Source organism: Plectropomus leopardus, chromosome 3 (genome assembly GCF_008729295.1).
Source record: "Plectropomus leopardus isolate mb chromosome 3, YSFRI_Pleo_2.0, whole genome shotgun sequence".
Taxonomy (NCBI): domain Eukaryota; kingdom Metazoa; phylum Chordata; class Actinopteri; order Perciformes; family Serranidae; genus Plectropomus; species Plectropomus leopardus.
The window spans coordinates 34237419-34253450 of NC_056465.1; the positions used below are offsets into that span (position 1 = coordinate 34237419).

The 16032-nt window shown below is 40.0% G+C and overlaps 1 protein-coding gene across 2 annotated transcripts in view; it reads left to right on the forward strand.

Moving 5' to 3' along the window:
* The window catches only part of nme7 (NME/NM23 family member 7), a 31372-nt gene that overhangs the window by 13725 nt on the left and 1615 nt on the right, over positions 1-16032 (forward strand). Inside the window, exons 9-11 of one of the 2 annotated variants that reach the window (XM_042483677.1) lie at positions 1497-1565; positions 1765-1866; positions 14638-14745. In XM_042483677.1, the coding sequence (XP_042339611.1) occupies positions 1497-1565; positions 1765-1866; positions 14638-14745 (279 nt within the window). Of the gene's footprint in view, positions 1-1496; positions 1566-1764; positions 1867-14637; positions 15442-16032 lie in introns of those variants that run through there. The other variant, XM_042483675.1, reaches the window with a different exon arrangement.

Genomic DNA, 16032 nt, shown 5'->3' on the forward strand with positions numbered 1-16032 from the left:
ACACGGGTTTTTGTCGCATCCGGCTCCGATTAGCATTGAGGGGAACACAACACCCGGGGGAACGCAGTAATTTCAGCTGTCCGTCTCCTCTTAAGCATCCAAATTAGTCACCGAGTTTAAAAGAGACTGAATAAGTGAGAGGTATATAAAAAGAAATAACCACCGTAAAGTTTTTACAGACCTCTGTTCCTGCTGCTGTCAACTGTTTACCTGTTCTCCTGCCTGTCACATACTCACACAAGGTGACAGAAAGGCAGAAAAAGGCAGACTGATCTGCTGCAGCGCTGTGTTCACTGGCAGTGGGAAGGCAGTCTATCACCTGGGTTTACCCATTATTTGAAAAAAACCTGTGAACATGCACTAATTTTGGTGGGAAAGAGGTAGATCAGTCTGGACTCTCTGACACCCCAAACACTCACCAGAAATTATAATCCAGTCGTCCAATCAGGGATTACCATCGTAGTTGACGACTTTGCTATAGTTGATGACATGACATGCAGGCCGCTGCTTGCAAAACACTAACAGCTAGCAGTCACCGTACCCTGGACAGCATGGAAGTGCCAATTCTACGAAAAGTGGCTTTTTAACCAAGAATTTGTGACACTGCTGAAACTGGTACAATGCAGTGCATGCAAGCCTCGGTGTATTTTATTTAATGCGTTTTTCAAATTTAGCACAATGGAAACTAAGGCAGTGGAATCCAACATGCAAAGTGAAAAACACAAAATTGCCAAGAAAACTTGCCAACAAATGGCAGGTATTTCCCAGTTCTGTTCAACAGAAGTAGTTATTTTTTGTATTACAGTAAATGTTTGTACAAAATTGTCCACAACCCTAACTGATGTCGGTTTGTGGGTTTTTTTCTCCTTTAGTTTTAGGTCGTTTAATTTTGTTTAAATTTTATCCAAACTCCATGGAAGAAGTCGTAACTGTAACTTGCCTTAAAATGTAGGCGCACATATACATGTATAATATAGTGTGCTCATATGCCCACGTATCTTAGCTCCACTCATGTAACTAATATGTGCACCGTATTGACTGCCTCTGATCCAGCCTGACCTCATAATTGAGCTGCTGCAGACAGTGACCTCCCAGTCCGTTCATTTTGCCACATCAAATGTGATGCACATTCTGGGCCGTAGGACAAAAATAAATCAATCAGGGCTTTATCTCTGCAGCTGCATGCAGAGCGTGGTGTGCACTAACGGGAGTAAAATAAGAGCATATTAACAATTCATGCAGTGCCTTTTGTTCTGTGGGTGATTTCATGGCCTCAATGATCTTAATAGTTAGTCATTTTTTCATGGAAAGCTTTTCTGATAATGGATGCATTGTCACAGTTTCAAACAACATAAGAAGTATTTTCATTTGATTAGAAAAATTCCCTCAATTATGTGCCTGTACTTTGTTTCATATTTAATTTCACGGAGTGCATCATTTATATTCCACTGAGAAACTTTCTGTTGTTTTTCATGAGTAATGTTTCCTCCTCACAGTTCAACGTGGACCGGGCAAACGCAGAAGAGTTCTATGAAGTTTACAAAGGAGTCGTCACAGAGTATCCTGTGAGTATAAACACTACACTGTTGTGCCATCATAGCAAGCACCTGCATCGCACTTCTGTCAACTGTTACTTTTGCTTATAGAAACATAAACACTGCTTAATCTTTTGTAAAGATCTCGAAAAGTGGCTAAATCTCGCGGATTTGGTTGATAATCTGTTTGAAGTTGAATCACTGTTGTTTGGTGTCTCTCTCCCTGCAGAGTATGGTGACAGAGCTGTGCTCCGGACCCTGCATGGTCCTCGAGATCCACGGCGCCGACACACCGCAGACGTTCAGGGAGTTCTGCGGGCCCGCCGACCCCGTGAGTCGAATATTATTTACTATTTCCTCATTACATTCTAGACTAGACGCCTGTCCAGTAAGTAAAATGTCAAACGTTTTGTTAAATGTGGTGAAAATCAATACATCTTCTGAGTGGTTATCCATCCATCACTCTCCTTGTGAGGTGAGTTTTTCAAATGTCCTTGTTGCTAAGGACGGGCAGCACATAATGTACTTTTGGAGGGATTAATTTATTGATACAATTTATTCCAATTATGTAAAACAGGGGTAGGCAACATGTGGCCAAAGAGTCTTTAGGCCCTCTCCAGTAACTCTCTGTGGCTTTGAAAAAATGATATGGAAATGAATTCTGTTTATTTTTAACATTTCAAGTTTGTTTATCTTTTTAAAAATTGTATTTATGACACTAAAACAATACACACGAGATTCACCATATTACCGACACATCACAAACCATTAACATGCCACAAAACAAGTAAAACAAAACAAAAAAACCCCAAAAAACGTGGATTTTTACATTCTCCAGTTGTAAAAATGTGCAGCCTATACATGATATTTAAAAAAAAAAGTTCACCATTTCATCAACTAAAATGTGTGGTGCCTTTTTCTCTACATTTTACCTGACGTCAGTAACGATGGCTTGTCTTGAGTGTCTCTAGTCAGGCTAGCGATGGATTTTAAATCCAAAACACGGAAAGTCTCAGAGGAAAATAGAGAATCTAATAGTGCATGGGCAGATTTGTTTGCTTTCACTGCCAACACTGCAAAGTTAAAGTACCAAATAATCATGAATGGCCTACTGCAGCAACATATGAATAAATGCTCATTTAGATTAACATATTAGTAATGTTTACAGGATAATATCAACTTAAAGATTGTTTTACCTTCGTTATGAGGCTCACATATGTTTTGTGGCTCCGGACAGATTTTTTTTTCTTTCTTGGACAAAAATGGCTCATGTGATTTTAAAGTTTGCTGATGCAAAACAAACAATATCAGACAAAAACAATTAAATTATATGAAAAATTACCCTATTTAATAAATTCTCATAAACAACAAAAATCTCAGAAAATGCCATTTTCATGTGTGACAAACACTCAGCTGCCAATTAAACGGGCCCACATAGCTGAAACTAATGTAGTTTAATGCAGCAGCACTTCAGCAAATCCTGCTTTCATAAAGGATCTGATATTGCGATGTGTTGGACTCGGTAATTTTTCATATTCAGTCTACCCTCGGAGCTAATGTGTCTCCATTCTCACTAAAAAGAAACTATTTTTGCAGCTGTGTGAGTTTGGTTGTTAGGCCTGGAAAAGCAACAACAGTGTTATTGTCCTCCCTCAGTGTCCTTTTACATTTTAAGTTATTTGTGCATTTCCCCTCTGGGGATCAATGAAAGCTTATCTTATCTCAGAGCCAGTGCAGGCAGTTATTTGGCGTTCTCTCTGTCTTGTATCCTGCATAAGCCCGGCTGAATCCTCAGAGTTTCGGCGTTACTATGCGGTCTTAGTCTGGTACATCGTCATTTAGCCTGGCAGCTGGAAGCCAGGTGGCAGAGGAGCTCTGTATTTTCAGTAAAACCTGAGATCAAATTTATTTCATTTCAAGCGCTGGTCGGCTGAAAAGGAGTGACGTGTTGCTTTTGAAGGATTCTGAACAAAAAGGGCTCGAGGAATTGGAGGATGTTGTTGTAGCCTTCGCTCAGTGCACACTGTAAAGATTTTGAGGCCTTTATGACTACATAAAAGAGATGGTCTGTGCGTGTGTGTGTTTGTGTGAGCAAGTGTGTAAACATGTGCAATGCATGTGTGTGATTGTGGGTGCTGTGGAACCAGCGCTGCAGGGCTGCGCTGGAGCGTGATGTGGATCCTAATGATAAGACGCTCTGCCACCATAAAAATGAGGGACACACCTGCACGATCCCACCGCCAGTCCAGCAGTCGCCCATGACTCAGCTGTCAGTCTTGTTAAAAATAATTCTGCTTTGTCATGTCTTGTCTTTTCCTCTGTTCCTTTTTTAAATTCAATTTCTTTAATTCTTTTTTCATGCTTTCTGTCCTAAACCGTCGGTCCTCCAGGCCACTGTCAAAATCTGACCGACATCCCAGACACAGAGCAGGAAAGGGGTTAGTTAATTGGCTAATGATTTCCAGGTCACATGACACTACACCAGGGGTCATCAGCTTTTCTAAGCACACACTTTGGGGGCGGACTGTTAACTAAAAAAGGAAATATTTAGGCTTCATTAGCCCATCATTCATCAGCTGCTGTCATGATAATATAATATTTTTTTTGTCAGACAGACAGATGACAGTTCACTATACACTTATGCCCACTTTCCTCCACCCACTCAAGCCCCCCCTCCACCCCATGGTGCGAGCAATTAAAGAAAATAATAATAATGATTAATAATGATAAGAACATAACCTAATAATAGAATATTCCAATGATGAAAATAAATTTAACTAAAATGTTTTAAATGGTCAACCACCTGAACCTGACCTGCAAATGGAGCTCAATGTATTTTAGTAATAAAACTGTTAAGACGGAGGACTGACAGAAAGCAGCCTCAGTCCGAACACTCATATCAGAGTACATGCAACTTTTATGTCACTCTAGATCGACATACGTCACAGTTTGTCGCTTTGTGAATACAAACAGAAAATATAGTTAAAGGTAGCCCTTGACACATGGACACCCTTAAGTTTTGGATGAAATCTGTTTCAGTGAAACAAATCATAATCCACCAACCCTGGCTTCAGATCTGCTTCCACGTAGGACCATAGCTTCACATAAAGCCAGAATAAAAATGTGTCTCTCTTTCTCTTCTTTGTCATCATCTGCTCACAAATTCGCTTTCCTCCACTGCACATCGACTTATAAACTAAACCGTAAACACTGACTTCAGTGGCCTCCATATACGACAGCACGCTGCGTGTGATGTTATTGTTCTTACGTCCGTGCAGCTGAGTTCAGGACCAGTTAACGTTACAATCTGGTTTTCATCACAGTTTAGAAATAATCTGAACATCGGCAAAAAAAAATCATCAGTAAATCTGAATTGAGCACGGAGGCTTGCAGTTTGAGCGCAGCCTTTAAAACCGTGTATGAGGAATGTTTTTATCGTCTTTAAAATTATCTTTATAGTGTAATGACACAAATTAAATCCCCAGAAAACGTGGTAAATAAATTAAAGGGGACTGCACTTTGGTTTTTTTTTTAATTTAATTTTTAAACGAATAACTATATTTTAGCGTGTAACTTTGTACCGGTTGTAGTTCAGGCTGCGGTCAGAGGTTGTCTCCCTCGGCCGCTGTCGTTTGTTCTCACACTCCTCTCCTTTGAAGCCTCTGTAACCTCCCTGATTGCTTCAGACTCTTCTGACTAACTGGGAGTTGAAGCAGTTTCATAACTCCCTGACCTCCGCCTCACCACCTCTCTATTATCTGACAAATAACCTAAACATTAGCGCTCCTGCTCTTCGGTGGAGGTCGGCCATTTGATACAGGAGATAAATGGAGAGTCACAGCAGCGCTCAGACCTCAGAGGAGAAATGTTGTGGACCAGATCAGCGTGCTACAGGCTCGCTGATGAGGTCACCGACAGGGCATCGCTGTAACATTGTTCTGCTCTGTACCAAAGTACAGGACATTTTGTCGTCAAATGAGGTGTGAGAAGACATTCCAGATGTCGCTATCAGGTGGGACAGGACAAACACTGTGACTGTATGAAGAGGTCAGAATGATTTTTAATAGTAAAGGTGTTTGTGGACTGGATAATATTGATTCGTTCCAGTTGACTTCAGTCTAATCTATAAACGACGCAGGTCTTGTGTGAATAAAAGCACATGACTGCACAGCTCAGTGGCTCCATTAAGTTACCGCAAGCATGTTTTATCACATTGGAGTTGATGGTGGATCAATTTAAGGGATTGTTCAAATTTTTGGGGGGTTGTATGAGGGAGCAGTGTACCTAAAGAAGACGGCAGTCGGCACTCAGAAACAGGCAGAAGGACCACCACAGTAGCTGAGCGATGTCCTGCTGTGGATGGACGCTCTGTATTTTGGCCACCAAAACAAAAAAATATATATTTGGCAATATTTCGTTTAACTGTGCGCTATATTTAAAATATTTTCACCGCTTTACCTCGATGTCAGAAAGCTCTTTTCAATGTATAACTGAAGCCGTCATTTTCATCTACATGCTCTTCAAAACCTTTGACAAAAAATGTAATTTTACCTCGCAAAACACGGGAGTTGCTTGTCTAACTCTGCCTCAGTTTGTTAGTTTGTCCTCAGTCGACTAACGTCGCTCTGTGTGAGGATGGGCATTTTAAGTAATAATAATAATGTTATTATAGAGTATTCAAGTGCTTACAGAAAAGTCTAATGTGAGAATAGGAGTGTAAATTGGCCGATAATAGAAAACAAGTGCAGTTTAAAACTCACATATTGAACAGTCAGACTTCAGTTAGCCTGTTAAACCATAAATTCAAAGTCAGCATAAGGAAATCCACAAATTCTCTGATTCTGGCATTACAACGGTTAGTCGCAGCACAAACGGACTTTTCTCGGAGCGCGGAGCCACTCTGCCCCCGTTCAGTTCGCTGTCCGCCCGATCAGCACGAGGTTACGCAGCACCAGAGGCGAACACCTGACGCCCAGCCGCTGAAGTCCCAACAAACTTATGCCGACACCGAATCATTAGAGATGGCAAATTCAAAACTTCAAAACATTTCAATACTTAAAAATACTAAGAAACTTTGTTTTTTTAGATTATAATGAAGCCTAAAAAATCATTGGAACCGATAGTAATGTAATGTGGGAGGTTGGGCGGTTATGCTACAAGTTGATTGAACACTGACGTCCAAAACAAGTGCTCGAGTGCTCATGCCCATCCCTAATTCAGAGAGATAAAATCACTGTTTTTGTCAAAGGAGACTGGTGATTTTTAAGAGAGCATGGATTACAGCTTCATGTTGAAAATAGTTGACGAAAGGTAAAGCGGTGAAAATATTCTAAATTTGGCATAAACTTAAACTGATATTGATTTTTTTAGGTTGCTCCCCATCTACAGCAGTACATTACTTACCTCCTGTGTTGTGCCGGCCGCCATCTACTGTATGTAATACTGACTATTGTACTGTATAAGTACCTCATACAACCTCACTCCAAAACATCCAAACTGTCCCTTTGACTGTAATCTTCCCCCACAGAGGAGAGCAGAAACATACATGACACTTTAAATCAGGCGTCATATATCTCGGCTCATGGATTCACACCTCCACGCCCTCAGCCGCTTTGAATTATGCCGACTCAGTCATGAGACCGAGCTCTGTCTTGTGACGGGTCCTGATATCAGAGTGGACAGACACAACGGTCCTCTGTTAGCCAGTCCTGAGCAAGGCCGTCTCTCCACTCTTTTCTACCATGTTTCATTACTTCCCCTGTAAATCATCACCTTCATAAATCATCTGCGCCCCCCGCTGCACGTGCTCAGTGGTCTCATCGTGCTGCGCTGCCTCGCTTTGTCTTTCAGCAGATGACGAGTGAGAGCGATGATCAAACAGGCCTGAACTCCCCGCCACACAAGATACTATCCATGCATCACGCTGGTTAAAAATATGCTTTTCTTATTGATTTTTGACCCATCTGCGTAATGCTTTTATGGAGAAAGATATCAGCTGTTCCTGGTAGCTGGTCACTATGCTAAATTTAGTGCACTGTAGCACACACACAAAAAAAATCCATCCGAGCAACAGAAGCTTGAATCGCTCTGATTACACAAGTTAATGTTGCTGTTTTTTAAACCAATAAAGCTAATTACACCCACTGTTAACTAGATATTAGAATTAGATTACAGAGAAACGACTGTCAAAGTCTCCACCGAGCTTCAATTTTTTTCCTAATTGTGAGACTTTTTTATTCATATTTTATATACATAAAACATTTTATACACATACAACCTTGATTTTTTTATTTTATTGTGTAGTTAACTGTTATATGTAATAAAAAATAAAGTGGGCGATGTGCTCACGGACAGTAGTAGAAGTTATAGTAGTTTTGGTAATAAAATAGTGTAAGAGAAAGTAATAATAATAAAAACACAAGAAATGTGATTGCAGCTTTAAAGCTGTAAATTTAAGATAAGAGGAGATTAAGATACAAGAGTTACAGGGCGAGTGTTTGAGGACGCTATACGTCTGTTATCAATAATAACATCCACAAAGTTTCATTTAATTCCTTTTTTAATGGCGATGGCAAGACGTGTTTATCTGATCTTACTTTTTATTTGATGTGAGCCTATTATCATTTTACAAGATAATTTAAAGTCACTCCCACAGAGCGTTGAGTCAGTTTGTGTTTTCAAGGTCGAGATGACACTTTTCTGCTGCTTACCTGTTAAAATGAAATACAAAAATCCCTGTGATGTTTTTTTTAAGTGCAGATATAATAAAACAAAAACACATTCTGACATTTTTTCATAAACATACATATAAAAGTAACACATTTTGGGGTTTTGATCGAAGTAGAAGGTCGACCATCTGTCTGTTTAATGACGATGTGAAGAGTGGCTCATGTCGATTGTGGACTGATAAATATTTAGAAAAGTAACTGATAAATATTTAGAGGTTTGTTTGTGTTGGATTGAGATTGGATTTTGGTGTGGCTGTAGGTGTTTTTTCATCATCCTTGCTGTAGTTAAAGAAAAGTTATCTCCAGAAGTTGTTCACTTTCACCAGCATATAAATGTACGTGTGAATGTTCGTACTGTTCCTTATAATGATACAGGCAAAACCTCGTATGCTTTTTATATGAACTGTGCTGGACCCCATTTTAAAAATAGCTTTTAAATATAACTTTGGCCCAGTGTGCTCTGATTAATTTGGTGTAGAGTTTACACATTTAGCATTCTGCTGTAATGAAAACCCAACTCCTGTTTTAGGAGAAGAAAACGATGGGACTAACAGGTGAACCAGCTTTAAAAGCAAAGCTGTTAAAGACCATTGTAATTTTTAGAAAAATCATCCTTTCTGTTTTTTTCAAAATTACCAAAAATCTATGAAGAAGGGTAAAATTAAAAAAACAACAACACCTATAATTAAAAATAAAATCTAGCCAAATTTTTGTCTTTAAAAATTGCCAGAATTTTTAAAAAGGCCAAAGTTGAATTTTAAAAAAATTACCAAAAACTTTATTAAAAAAGCCTTTTTTTACTTTAAAACTTGCCAAAAAATTCAAGAAAAGGATGCCTGGCAGCAAAATAAATACAAAATCCAGTCATTTAAAGTTGCTTGCCCTGCTCAGTTATATTAAATCTTTAGGTCTTATCTTGTTGTGAATTCACCTGTTTTTCAAATAATATATATTTTAAAAAGCTATTATATATTAATGAAAAAGAGCTGATAAGGAGGTCGTTTCAGAGAATGTTTGGTCTTGAAAACTTGTTAAAGTCACGGAAAGTTGGGCCCAGACCACAGCGGTATCCGTATGCAGTGCGGTCAGACTCCTTCACCTCAGCGGGGTCGGGCGGTCAGCGGTGCATGAATGATCAGACGTGAGATTTTTAGACTTCTGGACGGTCATGTAACCATCGGGTCGCTCTGCCCCGACCATTACTGTCCGCAGAAGGCGGCAGTTGTTACGTGAAAATCAGTCCAGCACACAATGGGACTCATTAAAATCAAATTAAACACTGACAGTAGGTCACTCATGGGCAGCTAATGCAATTACAGAGAGCAGCGCTTTGCAAAAAATTCTTTTATCACTAAGTAAATCTCCCCCTAATTTCCCCTTTATCATGGCTGGCTTCAGTCTCATGTGGCAGCCGACACGTAAACAACAGGCCGCTGCCTCGTCTACAGTATGAACACGGCTCTGTATCGAGTTTTCTGAGAAATACAGACTCTAATATTATACTGAGGACGAGTATTTCTCAGCTGAGCGACCATGTAGAGTCCTGCTTTTGTTTCCTCTTGTTCAAAATCTGTCTGACTGATACAATCTGATTAATGCTCACAGTTATGCTAATTAGCCAGATGACGGTACTCGAGAAACCACTGTTACAGTTTAGCCAGTACTTACAAATTTTGAGTTTTCCAATAACAATTTTCGTGAAGTCTTCCTATAGTGTGAAGCAGCATCACTTGAATATATAATGTCAGAAACTGATGTTATTTTGCAAGCCAGTTCAGTTTGCAGCCATGCACGCAGCTCTGTAAGGCCGTACTCACGCTGCGATCAGGTGATGTCCCGTGAGGTCGTAGTTTCCAAATTTGAAAGTCGATATTCCAATTTCGTTGTTTTCGTCTGCTTTGAGGTTGTAAAGTGGGAACAACTTGGAAACGACAAAGAAGATGAAAGAAGATAAATGCTAAGAGCAAGTTTGAATAAGAGGTTGTAAACTATTTACATTTTATTCATATTTTTGCATATCATTTTATTTATATATATATGTATATATTCTATGTTATATGTTTATATTTAGTCCAGGTCAAGCTACATGGACAGCAGTCTATGTATACCATAATACCATAATACATTTTACACATGATCAAATGCTTTCCACCATTTCTGCTGCCCTGAAACACAAATGTCACAACTCCGGTATCATCAAATTTCCCAATTTCCCACTGGTAATTATGACTTTGGAGGGCTGTTCATGTGCTCGTAACTCGTAAATAGGTGTGTTTGTGTGCAATTATGTAATGCAGTTATCCCTAAGACATGGTTATCAAATGAAGGCAGTTTTACAGTAAACATAACTGTCAAAAAATGACATCATTGCACTGAAACAGTAAACTTCATTTGGAATTTGATAATCCTAAATTACTCTGAACATCTTTTTCTGCATTATGTTCTGCTAAAACTAAACTAAATAAGACTAAGATATAATTTGCCTGACAGATATATTGGTCGGGCTCAAGTGAAAAACACGTGGCAATATAATAACCAGTACAGATTAGTAAAAAGAAAAAAAACAGATGCGTATAATGAGCAAACTGCAAAAACACAAAACAATGTAACATTAAGAAAGCAGTAAAACAAACCAAAAAAAAAACAACGAAATAGGTAAATTTCCGTTGAAAGGGGTTTTCAGATCAGTAGCACCCAGATAGTGGGGGGGTGGGGAAATGCCGGCCTAAATAGTGGGCCGATGGCGGGCTCATGGCCACAGTCTACATCCGGTGAGTCAGACTAATGATGGACCGACCAACAGATCAACACTGGCATCCCCAGGGCCGGGCCACTGGCATGGCTAAAAATACTTCTAACCCCAAAAGTGCGGGAGTGTAACGTTCCCAGGGTCCTTTGTTCCCCAGCTCCATATCCTCTTAAAATGACTCATTAAGGAGACCTCTCAAAGGGTTTAAGTTCTCAGCGATGTATTTTCTCCTCTCGGTCAAATGTTAAGTGTATATTTCTCTGATCAGTATGTTTCTGTTGGCTTGATCACACCGTGAACCGTGACCTCCAGCATACACTGGGGCAGTTTGTAAAAAGGTCAGGGTGAGTACCTCAAAGTCTGAGCCTGTGGTTCTCTGGCAGATTATGGTGGACTGTCCTCTCTGGGTTTAGAAAGAGTTAGTGCCCCAAGTAAAGAAATTCAAGTATTTCAGGGTCGTGTTCGTGACTGAGGGTGCTGCAGACTTTTGGTCGGTGGTCAAACTTTTTTAAATTCTTTTTAAATATATTTGTAAATTGTGAGGGTTTTGTATGAGTTCAGTTTTTTCCTCAGCAGCAGTTTGTGAGTTGCAGGGTGGATAACTAATTTACTGATTCAATTAGAGCTGATCGGATCAGATTGATTAATGAGCAGCTGCTGTGACTGAAAGCAAACTTTAAGACCCAGCAGAATTAACAATTAAGTTCACTGTCACTGCGCCTGCTGCTCCGTCTGTGCCCAGAGTATGCTCTGCGCTCCGAGAGTGTGGTGCAATAAATACCCAAATGGTCAATGTATTTCAACAGTGCTCCTAATGAACGGTTGTGGCAGATGTTTTAATTAACCTCAGTAACCGACGCCCCCTTAGCTCACCAAGACTAACAATCGGCGTGCTGCTGAAACTAACAATGGCGACTGTCAGTGTCTAAGACATATCCAAAGATGCTAATGCTATACAGAACTTTTTGGGACAGAAGCTCCTTATTTCACGCAGCCATCAAAAGGGCTTCACTATGCCGTGCTGTTAGCGTTAGCCAGCCTTTGCTTTCTTTGTAACGGTACAGCTAAGTTAGTGGTTTTCAGTTGGGTGGGCTTTAACTACTACGCTTTGCTACAGTTAACACTGATGTCCGATCGTCAAAGAACAAAAATACTAGGTTGCACAGATGACATGACGAGCTATCGTTACGAGGCTGAAGTTGGACATAATGTTAGCTGCTATTAGCCAACTTAAGCTAACGTTACCTAGCAAAATTTGCTGCAAGATGACGTAATACACCATGTTGCCGACATAATGTAGGAGGTTATATATACTTGTCAGCAGATTTGGCACTCAACACTCTGTTGCTTTATACTTTGAACAAACTTTGACATCCATGTTTGTTTATCTTCTTTATGTTGAGCTGCTTAATTCAAAGGAGACACTTTGCTCTGTTTATTTGAGGTTTAGGGAGATGAAATACACTCTATTCGCGAGCTTCTCAGGATACCTCCATCAGTGTGGCATCTACCCCATGCACATCGTTTGACCATTTTTTAAGTTGTAAATGCATAAATGTGAATAAAACCACAGGGAAATCTAAATTTCTGGTGCTTTTTTCGATGGAGGTCTTCGAGTGCATTGTGTACCTGCACAAAATGTGATCAGCTCGTGGCGTTCGAAGGCGGGGCTTAGCGATAGGTCAGTTGTGGTGGGATGCCACGAATAAATGAATGTGTGGGAAACCCTGGACACGGAGGGGAACAGAGGGGTGACCCAGATGACGAACACTAAATAATAAAAACAATAACACACGATGTGATGAGTTAGACTTACAGATCTTGAATCTTTGGAAAAACACATAAATCATCCTGAGAAAATCTGTAACTTCAAAACATCGTTTTGAGAAGAGCTGAAAGAGAGCTCAGTTGGCCCGCAGTTTCCAGGTGAACCACAGTTCTCATGATCCTTGACCCTTGCAACAATTTTTATTTCTTTCGCAGTAGTACAACCGATCATTTGAACCTTTTGTTTAGGTTGATTCATGACCTTGAAGCTGGTTCCTGCCTTTTGTGCGCGCTCTCATAAACCACCAGAGGATAAAGAGGTTGTCATAGGAAAGGTTCCCTCTGCTGTGAGACTCCGAGTCTTCACCGAGACAAAACAAACCTTCTTATGTTGTTGATTATCGGATAAAAAGAAAGAGGTTCGGTTTCAGTGGTCGGCTTTGATCAGTGTGTTTGCTTCGATGTTGACCCGACCGCTCAAACATACCTCTTACACAGGCCTTTTGAAAGCATAAAATATCACAGTCTGCTTTTTACATGACCACTGTATGTTATTTACCGTCTGCGTTCTCCGAGAGTTAATGGTCGTCTACTTGGAGAATTAATTATTCACGTTGTCCCTCCCCTGATGGCGGACCCTGTGGGAGGGTTGCATTTCCTGGAGGCAGCAGGAGTAACCCGGCTCTGACCTTGGGAGTGTCTGATGTTGAAGGAGAAATAGACAGACACTCGAGATAAAGCCACCGCCTGGAAAGAAAAAAGGTGCATTTCTGAGCAGTAAAAAGGGGAACTTGGTGTCTCCTTAATACATTTTTTGTGAACAGTAATGAGAGAATATTTAAAGGTTAGAACATTGTATTTGACTTATTTTATGGTTTAATTTAATAAAAATAAGTAGAATGAAAGCTTTAATATGTAATTTAAACATGGAAATTATGTTTTACGTAGAAATTAAGGAAAAGTGAAACTACCTGTAGCAAGAGACTGAGATTATCTTTAGTTAACCCTGCTTAAATTCTGAAATTTAAATAGCAAGCCAGTAGTAATTTATGCCTTTATTCGTGTTCAGTGTGTAAAAAGGTTGCTGAGTGTGAGTGTTGTGTCACTTCCTCTTCAGGATCACATGTCCAGTTGCTGAGTAATCATTGTGTCTTAGTAACATGCAACAGAACAGGATGTTCAGTTTCAAAACTGCTGTATCTGTAACACAGGACTTGTTTTTAGGAGTTAGATGTTTCCGTGTTTTTCACTTTTAGTTCCAGGTCGGTGGAGCAGAGTGGAGCTGCAACGATTAGTTGATTAATCGATTCGTTGATAGACAGGAAATTAATTGGCAACTATTGTGATCATCAAATGATTTATTTTGGTCTTAAGCCAAAAAGTCAAATGTTTTGTGGTTTAATCCTTCTTAAAGGTACAGTTCAACCCAAAGTAAAAAAACATATTTTTCCTCTTACCTGTGGTGATATTAATCAGTCTAGATGAAAAACTTGACAGCAATGTCTTCTGGACAGAGACATTGCTGTTTAGTTTTCAAACATATTTTTTGAAACTTTGAGTGTCACAAGCTCCATTTTATTAAGAAGAAAGCAGCCGATATCTCCAACACTCAGACTGATTAATAGCACTACAGGTAGGACTGAAAATATTAAGTTTAAATTTTGAGGGTGAACTGTCCCTTTAAATGCAAGCGTGTCATAACATAGATTATATTTCACTATTTTATGAAATTTTATTGATATTAATTGAGAAATGTTTGTTCGTTGCAGCTCTAGTTCTGCAGTTGAATGTTAAAAAGATAATTTGTCTGTTTTTATGAGTTGAAGGAATCACAATCAACATGTTTTTCATTCAACAGGAAATTTCCCGGCACCTTCGTCCGAACACGCTGCGCGCCCTTTACGGCAAAGACAAGGTGAAAAACGCCGTCCACTGTACAGACCTCCCTGAGGACGGTGTCCTGGAGGTGGGTGGCATGTCACATTGTGCGCTCCGTGTACTGTACACCCACAATACTTCATCTGCAGTTCCTCTGATCCGCCGTCCTTCGGTCCATGCATAAATAACCACCTTACATTTAGCCAAGAACAAAACCCCCGACTCTGTGAGAGTCTTTAGACGAGTCTCATGACTCCGCTCTGTGGGCCGGGGCAACCTCAGCTCACACTGCGTTTTGAGGAGAACAAGAATGGCAGAGGAATTTGAAACAAAACCATTGTTTTGCAGGGAGTGGGTCTGACCCATCGAGCGTCATTGTTCACTCCTGATCTGTTGCCGGGACAAATGCCTCCTTGTTAAACATTAGCCTGTGACTGACTGAGCTGCCATTTTCCCAAGACTGGAGCACAGCGGCCGAGACGGGCCCGCTGCAGAGGAGAATTTACTCTGGATTTGACAATAGCACCATTCTGACATCAGAGAGGAAACTGGCTCATACTTTGATGTTTACGTGTTTCATCCCAAATCTAAAAATACGCAACTTTCCTCTTACCTGTAGTGCTGCTAATTATTCTGGACTGTTTTGGCGTGAGTGGTCGATTGTTGGAGGTATTGGCGGTAGAGATGTCCGCCTTCTCTCTAACATAATATATAAAGTGCTGCAGGGATGACGTTACTCTGCAGGCCGACGCTGAGGTTATGCTGCGTTTTACTCAAAGTCAGAGGTCGGGATTTCCAACCTGAAATTTCCAGCTTGTGATTTCCAAGAGTTCCAGGTGCACGACTCCAAACATAAAGAAAAACATGACACAGTGACGAATTTGTGTTTCTGTGGTTCGTGCACCAACAAATGCACCATCAGCAGGGCCTCCTCCTTATATTTTATTAACATATTCATATTCAATACTAATATTATTAAAACATACTAATATTATAATACTAAATACTAATACTTTGATATACATTTACATGCAGAACAGGTTTTACTATATGATAGTAGATGTATTATTTTAATTAAATACATGCAAATATACTTTATGTTGCCTTTTTGTTGATTTCTTATCATTTACAGTGTGCGCCTCGGTGGCGTCCACGGGTGCTGTCATCGCTGTGTGACTTCAGACTGCTTAAGTCGGGGTACATGGGCTTTTCCAGAGTTCACAAATAGGAACTCTGATTTTGAGTGCCGTTTCATTGTAGTTTTTCGAGTAGGTCAGAATATCTCGACCTTTGAACAGAGCGCAGCATTAGCTGGTTCCCTCATCAAAAAGCCTGCGGGATTCTTCCGTTGGATTTTGGATTATTGCAGAAAATA